General features: G+C 41.6%; 1 protein-coding gene across 1 annotated transcript; it reads right to left on the bottom strand.

The window, feature by feature from the left end:
* Nucleotides 1–5,085: 5,085 nt before the first annotated feature.
* On the bottom strand, nucleotides 5,086–11,778 carry LOC308421945 (isopentenyl-diphosphate Delta-isomerase 1-like). Its single transcript, XM_080918426.1, has 5 exons — nucleotides 11,489–11,778; nucleotides 10,541–10,713; nucleotides 9,806–9,898; nucleotides 9,308–9,438; nucleotides 5,086–7,111 (listed from the first exon to the last, which is right to left on the bottom strand). Exons 1-5 carry the CDS (start codon nucleotides 11,626–11,628, stop codon nucleotides 6,794–6,796), a joined length of 855 nt encoding a protein of 284 aa, XP_080774552.1. The 5' UTR covers nucleotides 11,629–11,778; the 3' UTR covers nucleotides 5,086–6,793.
* Nucleotides 11,779–13,296: the final 1,518 nt, after the last annotated feature.

Here is a 13,296-nt window from a genome sequence, read left to right as displayed (position 1 = left end):
ATTTCTCCTAACCTTAGCCCTGGACAGCTGCTGTATAGATTTCATTTGTGCATGACTACCTTTCAGTAAGCTTGATGTGGAGAGCTTGTGGGGTTGCTTGGCAAGAGTTTGACATTGGGCCAGAAGAAAACAGAGCTACCCCAGACAGGAATTTGACATTGGGCTAGGACAGGGAAGTAAGCTCAGAGAGAAATATGGTTTTAGGCTAGAACAAAAAATTAGGCTTCAGGCAATAACTTGACTTTGGGCTAGGACAGGGAAGTAGGCTCAGATAATCCTGCCATCTTTACAAGTCCTTAGGAACAGTGCTCATGAGATTTTGTTTATGGCCAGGCTTGTTCCCTGTTTATTTGTGTTCATTTTTCTGCTTGTTTCCTTAACCTACAACTGACCTTATTATTACCTGAATGTAATTAAAATGGTATAAAAGGAGACTGAAAGAATTAAACACGCCTTTCAGCCTCAGAACTGGCTAGGGGTCGTGCTGCAGTTTTGTCTAATCGTCTCCATTTTCCCCCTCGCTCCTGCCCTGGGGAACCTGTTGTTTGACGGAGCTGGTCTTGGTCACCTTGGGATGCATAATTATTCTACTATTTCTGACTTTCCTATTACTTTCTCCTTCTGCTCTGGAGGATTCTGTGAAACTAGAAGTTCCTTGATGTAATGATTCTTAAACAGTTGGAAACTGAGGCAGAGAGGCACAGCACAGTCTTAATGGCCCAGGTGCATGCTGTGTGTTCTCATCTTGGAAACAATGTAATAACTGCGCAGTGGTAGTTCCAGATTAATGCTGGACTTGCAAAGAAAGTTTGAAGAAGTTATTAGAAAATTAATTAGAAAAAAAAAAACAAAAAAATAAAAAAAAAAAAAAAAGAAAATGAATTAGAGCCAACATTGGGATCCCAAGAAAGGAAAAGTTATGGAAGTTGTAGAATAAGTTTTGCACAACATTTGAGAGTGGTTCCTGGAAAAGGAAGAATAGAATGCATAAAATTATACACTAGTAAAACTAAGTCAAAATACTGTGATTCTTAGGAGAGTCGTTGTGTGCAATGTACAGGAACAGAAAGCTATTGGGACTACTGCGTTAAGGGTTACCTTGGTTCTTTCTAGCCACGGCCTGGCAGATTTGCCCATGTCATTTATCATTAGAGCTTCACAGGAAAATGCAAGTAGCTGACCTCAGAGCTATAATAAGTATAATAAGTATAATAAGTCAAAAGTTAAAGTTTAAATAATAAGTTTGCAATTATTATTATTTTGGCTGCAGGCCTGGGAATAGGGAAGCTCGAAACTTTGGGGAACAAATGTAATTCTTAACTCTTTGTGAGATATGGTTATTCTTTTGAAATTGATTTGGCAATGACTATACAGTGTCTTTTTTTTTTTTCCTACCTGCGTTTGGAATATCAGTAAAAGACTGGGACAAGAGAAAGGCAAGGGAGCAAGCAAGTGACCAAGTGAATGCATGCGTGCAAGTGTGTGCGTGTGTGCATGTGTGTGTGAGAGAGAGACAGAGAGACACATAGAGAGAGACAGAGACAGAGAGAGAGAGAGAGAGAGAGAGAGAGAGAGAAAGAGAGAGAGAGAGAGAGAGAGAGAGAGAGAGAGAGAGAGAGAGAGAGAGAGAAGGAGGGAGGGAGGGAGGGAGGGAGGAAGGGAGACTTTAATTCTTGAAAAATTGCCTGTCAGCTTGTGCTCAAAAGGTAGTCTGTGTTTATTACGCACCTTGCAGACATCCCTACTCCTAGTTGAGAACTTCAATCCTTTGCCAAGGCTGGACCCCAACAATTGTATGTATGTGTACTCATTATAGCTGTTCAGCTGGGATGTCATAGGCTAGTAGGAGCTCCATGTAAGAGGACAGATGGGACCAGGGAGATAGCTCAGATGATAAAGTGCCTGTTATGTAAGCAAGAGGAGTTATGTGAGCATGAGGAGCTACATAAGCCCGAGGACCTGAATCTGGATCCTCAGCACCCAGGTAAAATCAGGAGTGACGGTGCATGTCTGTAACCCTAGCACTAGGGGTGTGTCATGGAGTTCTATGTGGAGCAGAACTCACTGGCCAGCCAGTTTAGCCAATTGCTAGGCTCTGGATTCAGTGAGAAACCTTGTTTTAACCAGTAAGATGGCTTGTGATAGATGAAAGGCATCTGGCATCAACCTCTGACTTCTACACATAGGTAAGTGTACACATGCAGAGACACAGATACAGACAGAAGAACTCACAATCTATCACCTACTTAAAGGTAGTGTGACTGCTAGGTATGTTGGCATACACCTTTGATCCCAACCCTCAGCAGACAGTGGGAGGACCTCTATGGAGGCCAGCCTGGTTGTACTGGCTGGTTTTGTGTCAACTTGACACAAGCTGGAGTTATCACAGAGAAAGGAGCCTCAGTTGAGGAAATGCCTCCATGAGATCCAGCTGTAAGGCATTTTTTCAACTAGTGATCAAGAGGGGAGGGCCCAGCCCATTGTGGGTGGTGCCATTCCTGGGCTGGTAGACCTGGGTTCTATAAGAAAGCAGGCTGAGCAAGGCAGGGGAAGCAATCCAGTAAACAACATCCCTCCATGGCCTCTGCATCAGCTCCTGCTTCCTGACCTGCTTGAGTTCCAGTCCTGACTTCCTTTGGTGATGAACAGTGATATGGAAGTGTAAGCTGAATAAACCCTTTCCTCCCCAGCTTGCTTCTTGGTCATGATGTTTTGTGCAGGAATAGAAACCCTGACTCAGACACTGGTCTACACAGCACGTTCTAGAACAGTACTACACAGAAAATGGGGTTAACTTGAGAGATCTTGTTTCTCAGAGAATATGACTATGCCACTGACTTCCTGGAACAAGAAAGATGCCTGTGGGTTTGCATAACGAGGGCCAGAGTATGAATCGGAGCCGAGATTTAAGAAATGGAAATCCAACCAATCTTCCAGGTAAGTCTCTCATGAGACAGGACTTGAGCGCAACCTTTCCCTGCAATGTAACACTTACCAGTCAGGGTGGTACAGCTTTATACCAGGCCATTATATGGTAATGTTGATCTCCACAATTTTGAATTTATTTTGCTTTGTTTTTCACACAGGCTCTCATTTGTAGGCCTACCTGGCCTGGAATTCTCAGAGTTCTGCCTCTGCCACCTGGTACGGGGATTGGCATGAGTTACTACGCCCAGCTTCTCCACTTTGTTTTTTTGAGGCAGGCTCTCACTGAACCTGGAGCTCATTGACTTGGCTAGGCTGGCTGGCCAAGCTGCTCCGGAAATCCACATTTGCTTGCCCTCAGTCAGCACCGGGTTCAAGATACATGCTTAAGTTTCCAGCTATCACATGGGTGGCTGGGATCCAAGCCCAAGACCTCATGATTATCAGCAAGTACTTTACGGATTGGATCTCGTCTCCAGCCCCTCCATAGTTCATTTTGTTTTACAGAATGGAGTATTTGTCTAAATGTTCCAGATTGTTTGTTCATCCAACCTTATGAACTTTAACAGATTCTTATGCATCAATATGCATTTGGGGATCTAAAGCATGTAGATAATAAATCAAGCATAAAGGACTGAAGATGGGAGATGGCTCAGGGGGCATACACGCTTGCTGTGAAGAGGACCAGAGTTCAACCCCCCTGCACCCATGTAAAAGCTGGGTATGGTCCCTTTGTCCCAATATCCCCAGCATCAGGGACAAAGGTAAATAGATCAGAGGAGTTCACTAGCCAGGAAGCCTACCTTCAGGTTCAGAGAGAATCTGCCTTAGAAAGTGAGGTGAAGAGGAATTGAGTAAGACTCCTAACATCCCCCTGTAGACTTCACATTCAGGCATACATATGCATACATAACTGAGGACCGAATTAGCCAGAACCAGGCTGACTCCATGACAGGCTGCAAACTGGCAGTTTGGGAGACTAGGCCTAAGTTTCTGTTTCCCAGAAATGAGAACTGGATCCAGGAACCTGTGGTCAGCCAGCCACAGCCTTGGCTAGTCAATCAGAGGACTTCATTTGGCCTGTAGCTCGAATGAGTAAGCAGCCCCTGGGAGGTCTCCTGAGCCCAACAAACTGTAGTCAGATCCCTAGAGATACAGCTAACCAATCAAGATTAAAGGGCACACACTTCTCTCTGTAAGAGCTGGGCCTGAGAGGCCACCTTGGGTCTCCATTCTCAAATGGGGAGACTTCTGCATGCAGGAAATTCAGCTGAATAAACACCTTTGCTTTTGTATACCATTTGAGTTTGGGGTATCATTCTCCGGCAGTTCCTGAACCCTAACAATACCACACACATGAATATAAAAATTTAAGGTAGAAAGCTGTTTGTCAGGATATACAAGTACAATATGCTCAAATTCACGATGTAGAAAGTATACTCTTAGGGCTAAAAATAAAAGCAAAAACCTTAAAGAAAGGTTTATCTTTGCAAGGTATTCAAGGTAAGTTATCCCATAAGACTTCTTCTATCCCTTGCACCCAGGTAAGGGTCCAACTGTTGAGACTGATCCAACCTAGGGAATCTTACCACAGGCATCTCCAAGGGAATAAAGACAACTTTCACTTGGATTCATTTTAGGTGTGTCTTGTTTCTTCCATTCAGAAAGCCACTGTTCCCATCCCTATCCAGGCTAGTAAGGAGTACAGTAAACAACCAAACACCTTAACTGTCCTTCAAAAAACTAACACACGGATGTCACAGTCCTAAGGTAGGGGTAGCTGTGTTCTAGGAGAGGGATATGAGTCTTTATTTTAATAGATGCTGGCACTAAGGAGTTTTCTGGGCCTAGCTATTTGTACACATCATGTCCTTACAGCATACGAGCAGCAGCCGACACTTGCATTAGATTAGAGTCCCCGGTCATAGTTAAGACTGCTGTTCGGCGTGATGGCCATTAGCTATGTAAAGCTACTGGGAACTAGTCATGTGCAGTCAGCCAATTCCTAGACAATGAAACTAGAAGTAGTTTAAACTTGTTAAAGGCATATAGCATTTATCGTGATTAAGATACAATTCACAGATTCACCATTATATCCAGATATTAACAAGCCAGACAGTATTAAAATAATTTATTTTTAATTTTCAATAAATACTTGCTACATAGTCATATCCCCAATGATAAATCAACTGTTCTGAGTTAGCAAAAATTTATAAAATTTTTATAAGAAAAAAAGTACCCATTATGTAGTATTTATGAATAAAGCTGTCTGAAGAGCTTTGACACATCTGTGGCAAGTTTTAAAAAGAATGTTAATCAAAACACAATATCAATATATGCCTATTCTATAACCTCAAAATCTTAATATATGCCTATTCTGGAACATCAATCTAGTCATTGTAAGTTTTCTCATTGCTACTCCCTCCTGCTTCCACCTCTATAAGCCCTGATTATAGAACAGTAGCCCATTACGGAGCCCTTGGTGTCAAACTTTAAAATTGTTTGTTGCTGGGCATGTGGTGCACACCTTTAATCCCAGAACTTGGGAGACAGAGGAAGGTGGATCTCTGAGTTCTGAGGCTAGCCTGGTCTACAGATTGAGTTCTAGAATAGCCAGGGCTACATAGAGAAAGAAACCCTGTCTCAAAACACCCCTCCCCACTCTTCCCAGTTCTTTCTTCCTTTCTTGGGTTGTCTTAACAAAGGGGTGCTAATGCTACTAAACATCTGACACAGGCCAGACCCCTACAATAAGATGGCCCTGGCCCAGCAATGTTAGTGTCAAAGGTTTTCTCAACTCTTTAAAGTAGAACTCACTCCCACCTTATGACTAACCATCTTTTTCACTGTGTTTGCAAACAGATTTGCTGAATAGCTAATCAGTCACCATTACTACCAAAAGTAACAGTTACCTTTAAGTAGTAAAATAATAATTTCAGGATGGTTACAGCACCAGATCAACTGAGAATGACAAAATGTTAGTGCACAGAACTGGCCTTTCAAACCTGAGTCAAACACCCAAGGGCTCAGAGCAACTGTTTACTAATATTTGATCTGTACTGCACATGTACAGTAAGACATCATCTATATTAGCATTTACGCTGTGCTCGGTGCTACAACCACACCAGAGATGAGGTGAAGTGTGGGGGAAGCTGTGCATAACTTATATGCAAATGCAGTATCATCTTCTCTAGACTTGAGCATCCAGAGTACAGGAATTCCTGAAATTAATCATCCTGTGTGAAGACTGAGGGAGTCATTACTATCCTCTGAACCTGCTCTGTTATTGTTGTTACAATTATCTTTAGGGTTAGGGACCCAACAACCCATGGCCTCATGCCTGCAAGGCAATCATGGCACCGCTGAGCTCTGTCCCCAGTCCTGCCCATTTAATCCTTAGTGCTGTTTCAACGCAACTAAGAAGTGTCTTCTGTTCAATTTTCTAACCTATGATAGAAATCAAATGATATAAAAAACACTTGGCAATTAACAAAGTGTTTGGAAAGTGTCTGTCAAAATGTAAGGAGTTCTGGTTTTTTCTTCAATCTTGTCATAGCCAGGTATTTGGACAGGTTAAATTAATCTTATTTATGGCATAATTTCACAATAACCTCTCCTAAATGATTTGTTTTTCTACAAATATCAGTGTGAGTGAGTGTGTGTGTGTGTGTGTGTGTGTGTATGTATGTATGTATATATATATATGATATATAATATAAAACTGTAAGTTAGTTGAGTTTTTCTTTTTTATCTTTTCTCAAAACAAATTTTAGTTGTAAAATACCTATGTATCATACAAGGGAGCCCAATTTAAAACCAAACCACACCATTTTTACTAGGTAGCAAAATTCTCAAATCACTAACACATTCACATTCTGTGTATTTTCTCATGGTCAACAAATAGATTCAAATGGTTTAAGTTATCCCACCATTTAAAGAGAAAGGTGTCTGCAATAATCTTAAACCATGGAGTTAACTTAATTTCACCACTGGCTGCCTTCTTCAGAATTTCTGTAAGTTCTTCCTTTGATACATAGCAGTAGCTTTTAATCTCGTTCGGATCCGGATTCAAGGTTACATTCTTCCTCAGAAACAAAATGTAATCGATTTCATGTTCACCCCAGATACCATCAGATTGGGCCTTGTAGTAAATTCTTGTTAGATAATTCATTTCATTTAGATTAACCTACAACATAAAAAGACAAATCAGTTAATAATACCACTGATGAGGTCAGGCACCGTGGTGCGTATCTTTAATCCCAGTACTCAGGAGGCAGAGGTGGTTTTTGGAGTTTAAGGCAGTGAGTTCCACACTAGCCAGGGATGCCCAGTGAGACCTATCTCAACAAACAAACAACAACAACAGCATAAGAGAAGGAAACTGAATAGTGACAAACAAACATGTCTCATTCTTCACATTTCATTTTTGTGTATGAGTGTGTGGCTTGCACATTCATCTGTGCCCAGGTGTGTGCCTGATGCCCTGGGAGTCTAGAAGGGGGCAACTGATCCCCTAGACCTGGAGTTACAGAGGAGTGTAAGCTGCCTTGTTGGTGCTGAGTATTAAACATGGGTCAGTGCTCCTAACTGAGCCATCTCTCCAGCCCTCTAACAGAATCTTGAACAGCAGCAGCATAGTTTCATAATCAGATTTTAAATATATGGAAATATTATTACTGTTTTGAGTGTCAAAATTTTTTATTCCTGAGACCAAATGTAAGTTAATATTTTCAAAATATTAAAGAGTAGTTATTCAAACTAGAACGTAGAATCCATACTTTAAAGTTGCTATTACTGAAACCATTTGCCATTTCAACTACATATGAGACACTTGGTCTTAATCTTCAAAGGGGACAGTTTAGTCAGGCATGGTGGTACATTCCTTTGGTCCTAGCGTGCTGTCTGGAAGCTGAAGCAGGCAGATCTCTATGAGTTCAGGGCTAGCCTGGTCTACACTGAGTCTAGGCTAGCTAGCCCTAAAATTTGTTTCTTAAAATCAGTCAATAGTTTTGCTCAAGTCTACAAGGTTGGCTATTATCATTGATCAAATCAGAGATGAATGTTTTCTTGTTGACATCCTTAGGAACATGAACCACAAATCTGAATAAACTGAAATAAACCTTTCTTTCACTGGAATTGATCCTTCTAAAAATATTATCTGTCTGTCTCTCTCTCTGTCTGTCTATCTACTTATCTAACTTAGTTGTGAGGCGAAGTTTTACCATGTAGCCCTAGCTAGCTTAGAACTCCCTACATAGAGTATGACTAACCTCAAACTCTGAATCATCTACCTCTGCCTCCTGAGTGCTGGGATTGAGCTCACTGAGGGCTTGCCAGCCATGGATGAAGCCCTGGGTTCCATCCCCAGCACCAAGGTGTATATGTGTACTCTCAGCACTGGGAAAATAAAGGTAGGCAGATCATCATACCAAGGTCATCTCCACCTACAGCTTAAGCTGAGCCACTTGAGATCCATCAATCTCAAGAATGAATGAATGAATAAATAAATAATAAAAGAAAAGAAAAAAAGAGGGAGGCTGGAAAGATAGCTCAAGAGTTGAAGATGCTAGGACTAAGGTTGGAGTCCCAGCACCCACATGGCAGCTAACACTTGGCCTTAACTCTTGTTCCAAGGGACTCAGCTCCCTCTTTTGGCTTTCTCTGGTACTGCATGTAGATGGCACACATGAGACCCATGCAGGAAAAAAGACACAAAATAAAAATAGGTATTAAAAAAAAAGAAGCGGAAGAGATGGCTCAGCAGTACCTACCAGAAGATCCAGATTTTGTTCCCAGCACACGTGTGGGGACCTAACACCCTCTTTTCTGGAATCCTTGGGCACCAGGCACATATATGGTCCATATAAATGTTGGTAAAACACTCAGACATATAAAAAATAAACAAATCTAGAAAAGTATTTTTTTAAAGAGAGAAATAAAAACTTAGCTGGGTTTGGGATGTGTGCCAATAATTCCAACATTTAGGAGGCAAAACCAAGCATCTTGTTGGAGCCATAGAGCTGGGCAGCAAGGACCAGAACAATAAAACATAAACAAACACAAATGTAGCAATATTCCTTATTGAAGGGAGGATTCTAAAAATCAGGAAGTTAGAAAACACAAACCATGGACTGCTGTAGTCCCAGTGGCTGGGAGGCTGAGGCAGGAGGATTAAGGATTTAAGGCAAGCTTGGGCTATATAGTTAAATTCTGTTTCAAAACAAAGCTATTGGCCTGGAACTTAATGGAAGAGCATGGGCCAATATGTACAAAACTGGGTTCCACTCAAAGCATTGCTGAAAACTTCTTTCTGGTAATTAGCCAGTGTCTTAGCATGCTTAGATGTAGGCTGTAGGCTGTCTAAAATAGTAAGGCTGATCACCTCTTCCACGGGTATTCCCAACTCTTCTTTTAAGCGCCTCTGTGCTGCTCGTTTTACGCCGATGGCATCATTTTCTTCCAGCTCACCTGGGTTACTTAATGGATGGCTGCAGCAACTATTGGTGAAACAACCTGAAGAATATTAATATGAACACACAAGAATTTATTTTCAAATCCTTGAAAGACCAAGGGAAAATGTTTTGTAAGTAATAAGATAAATAGAGTTTTTAAATTAATTATAACAGGTTCCCAGACGTATTTTTTAAAAGACACTTACTTAGGGGGAAGTTTTAATGCTTTCTTAATCAAGATCAAAATATACAGATAACTCAGATATTTACATTATACATACTCATTGGATAAGATTATTTAATATAAAATATAAATGAAATCATGTGCCTGGCTGTTCCTTTTGGACCTTGACTCCCAAGAAGTTCCGTTAGAGTAAGAAAAAAGATAGTTCCCAGCAAAATCTACTTTATTCATTAAGTATACTAACCTGGAAAGGTAATTTTAGCATCTGATCTCTGCTGTAACAGGAGCTTATTTTCACTATTAAACAAGAAGACACTAAAAGCGCGATGTAATAATCCTAAAAGCAAAACAAATATGATTGGTCAGTGAGTGGCAACTGTTTGTCCCATTTTCCCTCCTGCAGTGGAGAAAATGGTTAACACCCACTGAAGTTCTCTGTGGCTGTTACGGAGAACAGTTCTAGAAAACCTGCAAGACTCAGTCACCAGGGAAAATGGCAGCTTCGATGCATGTCAAATGCTCTTTCTTTAAAACAGACAATTTGGTATCCAGCTTTGTGTGTGTGTGAGCGCAGTGTGTGTATGTGTGTGTGTGTCCACTCGTATGAGCAGGTATGTGTTTCCCTTCAATACTTGCTCCTCTCTAATCTTCAGAGAGACAGACTTAAGATCTATAATAGTCTATTCCTTCTTTATGATCCCAAAATAAAATGAATGAAGGGAAACAAACAGGAGAGATAGAAAGGTAGATTTTATTTCTACATTATTTACCTGGAATGGAAGGTAAATTAGCATTAAGAAATGGATCGCTCAGTTCTTGGCGGGCAGATTTCTATGACAACCAGCCAGCCAGAGCTATACACAGGAAGAATCTCCAAACCCCAAAAAAGAATGCATTCCTTTGACCTCCATATTTTTCTCAGTTAACTGGAAATGTCTAGACAAATCACTTTATAACAAAGACTGCTTTAAGACAGTACCTTTGTTGATGTTTTCATTCAGGTGACAATTTTTTTTGGTGTCAGCCCCAATTTTATTGTCATTTTCATCAATAAGAATACACATCTCTGCTAGAAGCTGAACCTGTTTTTCATCAAGATGGTTGATATTTATTTCAGGCATTGTGACAGAGTGTTTGATCCGACCTAGAACACTAACATAGAGAAAAGTCATTTGTATTACAGTTTTCTAAATGGTATATAAATGTAGTACAGACATTCTAACACAAGCACTTTTAGAAGCGACAGTGAACTTCAACTCACAGGATTTAGCTACAACATTAATAAATTAGTAGATCCCAAACGTGCAGAATCACTAAACTTTCTGAAATAACGTCTTTAACTCATAATGCCAGGATATAAAGAATGAACCTAATGATCACAGGATAAAGTGACATTTTCTCACCCATTTAAAGACGCGGAAAGTACAAATGCACATCACCAAACTCAAGAAAAAGATCTAGGAACACATAGGAGAAGCGTTTCCATCTCTTTATAAAGTCCACGTAGACACTTACCAACCACAACACCTGCAAATCTCTCTTAAACTAGAAGAAAGCTTAGGAGTAGACCTATTTGTACATTTTTGGAAGAAGAAAAGTGACATGCTCCATCCTGGAGCTAAGGCCAGATTTTCTCAAATCCCCCTTTATAACTTTACTCTCCAAGGGCTATGAACTGTGGCATTTCTCGTACTGCTGGATTGCTCGCTCGCTCCTCAGGGCGTTTCCATGGACAACCCTGAGAACCCGATGCTCCACTAATGGCATGCAGCCGACCATCCAACGCTTTCCAGGGCCAGGCACCTAGCCCCGACTGTCAAAGGCCACCATGCGAGCCAAGCTAGGAAACCGTGTCACCTCAGCCTCACACAACCCCACCCTCCTGGCCCCTTCTCGCCATCCTTCCCCAAATAGAAGGAAAGCTTACCAGAGATTCCAGTTACAGGTGCTGAGAAGCTGCTGCGCCGGGCGCTGTACTTCAACGCTCCCCGCTGCATGCTCCGCCTCCAGACCCCGCCCCCTAACAGCATGTCCAATCACTCTCGCGAGTGCCCGTCCGCGCCACATGCCTCCAGCCAATTGCCAATCTAGCAAAAGCCTGACGTCACGGCCGCGCCAGGTTGGCGCGCGGTGGCACCACCTCTCCTGCGCGTGGCTCTGGAAGACTTGCTGGAGGTCCCCAGGCGGCCCTGGGACACAAGCGAGGGTGTTGGTGACTCCCCGTGGACTGCTGAGACGGCCTGCACTCCTAGCTGCTTCGCGGAGGGGAAGCTTCCTTACTGGGGAGGCTCTTTGAAGTGGGTTCGACCTCGTCGGTCGCCAGCCAATGGCACCGTCGACCATGCCCGGGCACGCCAATCAGCTGGAGGCAAGACTAGGGCGGGCCCCTGACTCTGCTTGTGCTTGTGCGTGATGATGTCAGACGCCTTGAAATGCGGGCTCTAACAACTGCAGTTTTCTTAATGGAATTTCCTGTGGGTTGTTCTTGATGGAAATTTAAAAAATAAATAAATCAAGAAATCATCGTTAATGTATTAGTTTGGAAGCTTTACTCATGTCCCCTGCCCCCCCCAACATAATATTTCCACTGTGTTTCCAGTAAGGATTCTGTAGATTTGCAGCAGCGATAATTCCCAAGGCTCTTTGCAATGCGGAATAATCAGCAAAGTTTAAATGAAGCAGAGGTCGATTGGGGAAACAGCGTTTGGACTGGATTAATTTGACAGTCATTAAACCACCGTGTGACAGTCCATTCCTAATAAATTCAGTGACTCAAAATTATAGGCTAGGAATCTTTCTCTAAAGATTATATGTGAAGTAAATTTGGTGGCACACATCTTAAACCTTAGCACTCAGGAGGCAGAGGCAGGTGGATCTCTTGAGTTTGAGTTCCACGACAGCTGAGGCTACACAAAAAAACCTTGTCTGGAAAAGCAATTATTACGTTATGCAATTGGGGAAAAGTTCATGTCTTAAACATCCAAGTAAATAAATGAATAAATATTATAATAATAATAATTAGCTTTAATAATAATTATTTTAAGATGTGATTTAACTGTGAAAACGTTTATTTATTACACCAATAACTTTTTTGTAGTATTTATGTGTAGTGTATGCATTATGTGCATGTGTGTGTTAAAGTAGATAATGTCTTCCTCTGTTGCTTTTTATTAACATTTTATTTTCACAACATTAACAATCATATTTTGTTTGTGAGTGGATGTGGGCATAGCACAGTGCTCAGAGGCTAGTGGAGGTTAGAGGGCAACTAAGAGATTCAGTTGTCATTCCAGCAAGCTCAGGTCTTCAGGGTTGGGGGGCAGGTGTCTTTACCCACTGAACAATCTCACTAGCTCTTCCATCTTATTTTTGGAGAGAGGGTATCTCCCTGAATTTGGAGCTCATTGACTTAGCTAGAGTGTATAGCCAGCAAATCTTCATGCCTCTCCTCCCCAGACTGGGACTGCAGATACATACATACTGACATGTCTGGCTTCTTCCATGGGTGCTGGGGATCTGAGCTCAGGTCTTCATGCTTTCACCCTTCACCTGAACCCTCTTCCCAGCCCAGTGCCTGTGGAACTGAAGTGCATATTTCCTATGTATGATTTTGTAATAAGTGTTGGTCATTTGGAAAATAACAAGTTACTGAATTAAGTGAATGTTCCAAATGTTGATACATTTCATTATTCGTTATTGAGCAAACATATTAATGTCACCAATAATCTTGAGACA

Source organism: Micromys minutus, assembly GCF_963924665.1.
Source record: "Micromys minutus genome assembly, chromosome: 6".
NCBI classification, from domain to species: domain Eukaryota; kingdom Metazoa; phylum Chordata; class Mammalia; order Rodentia; family Muridae; genus Micromys; species Micromys minutus.
This window is presented reverse-complemented; position numbering and strand designations above follow the sequence as displayed.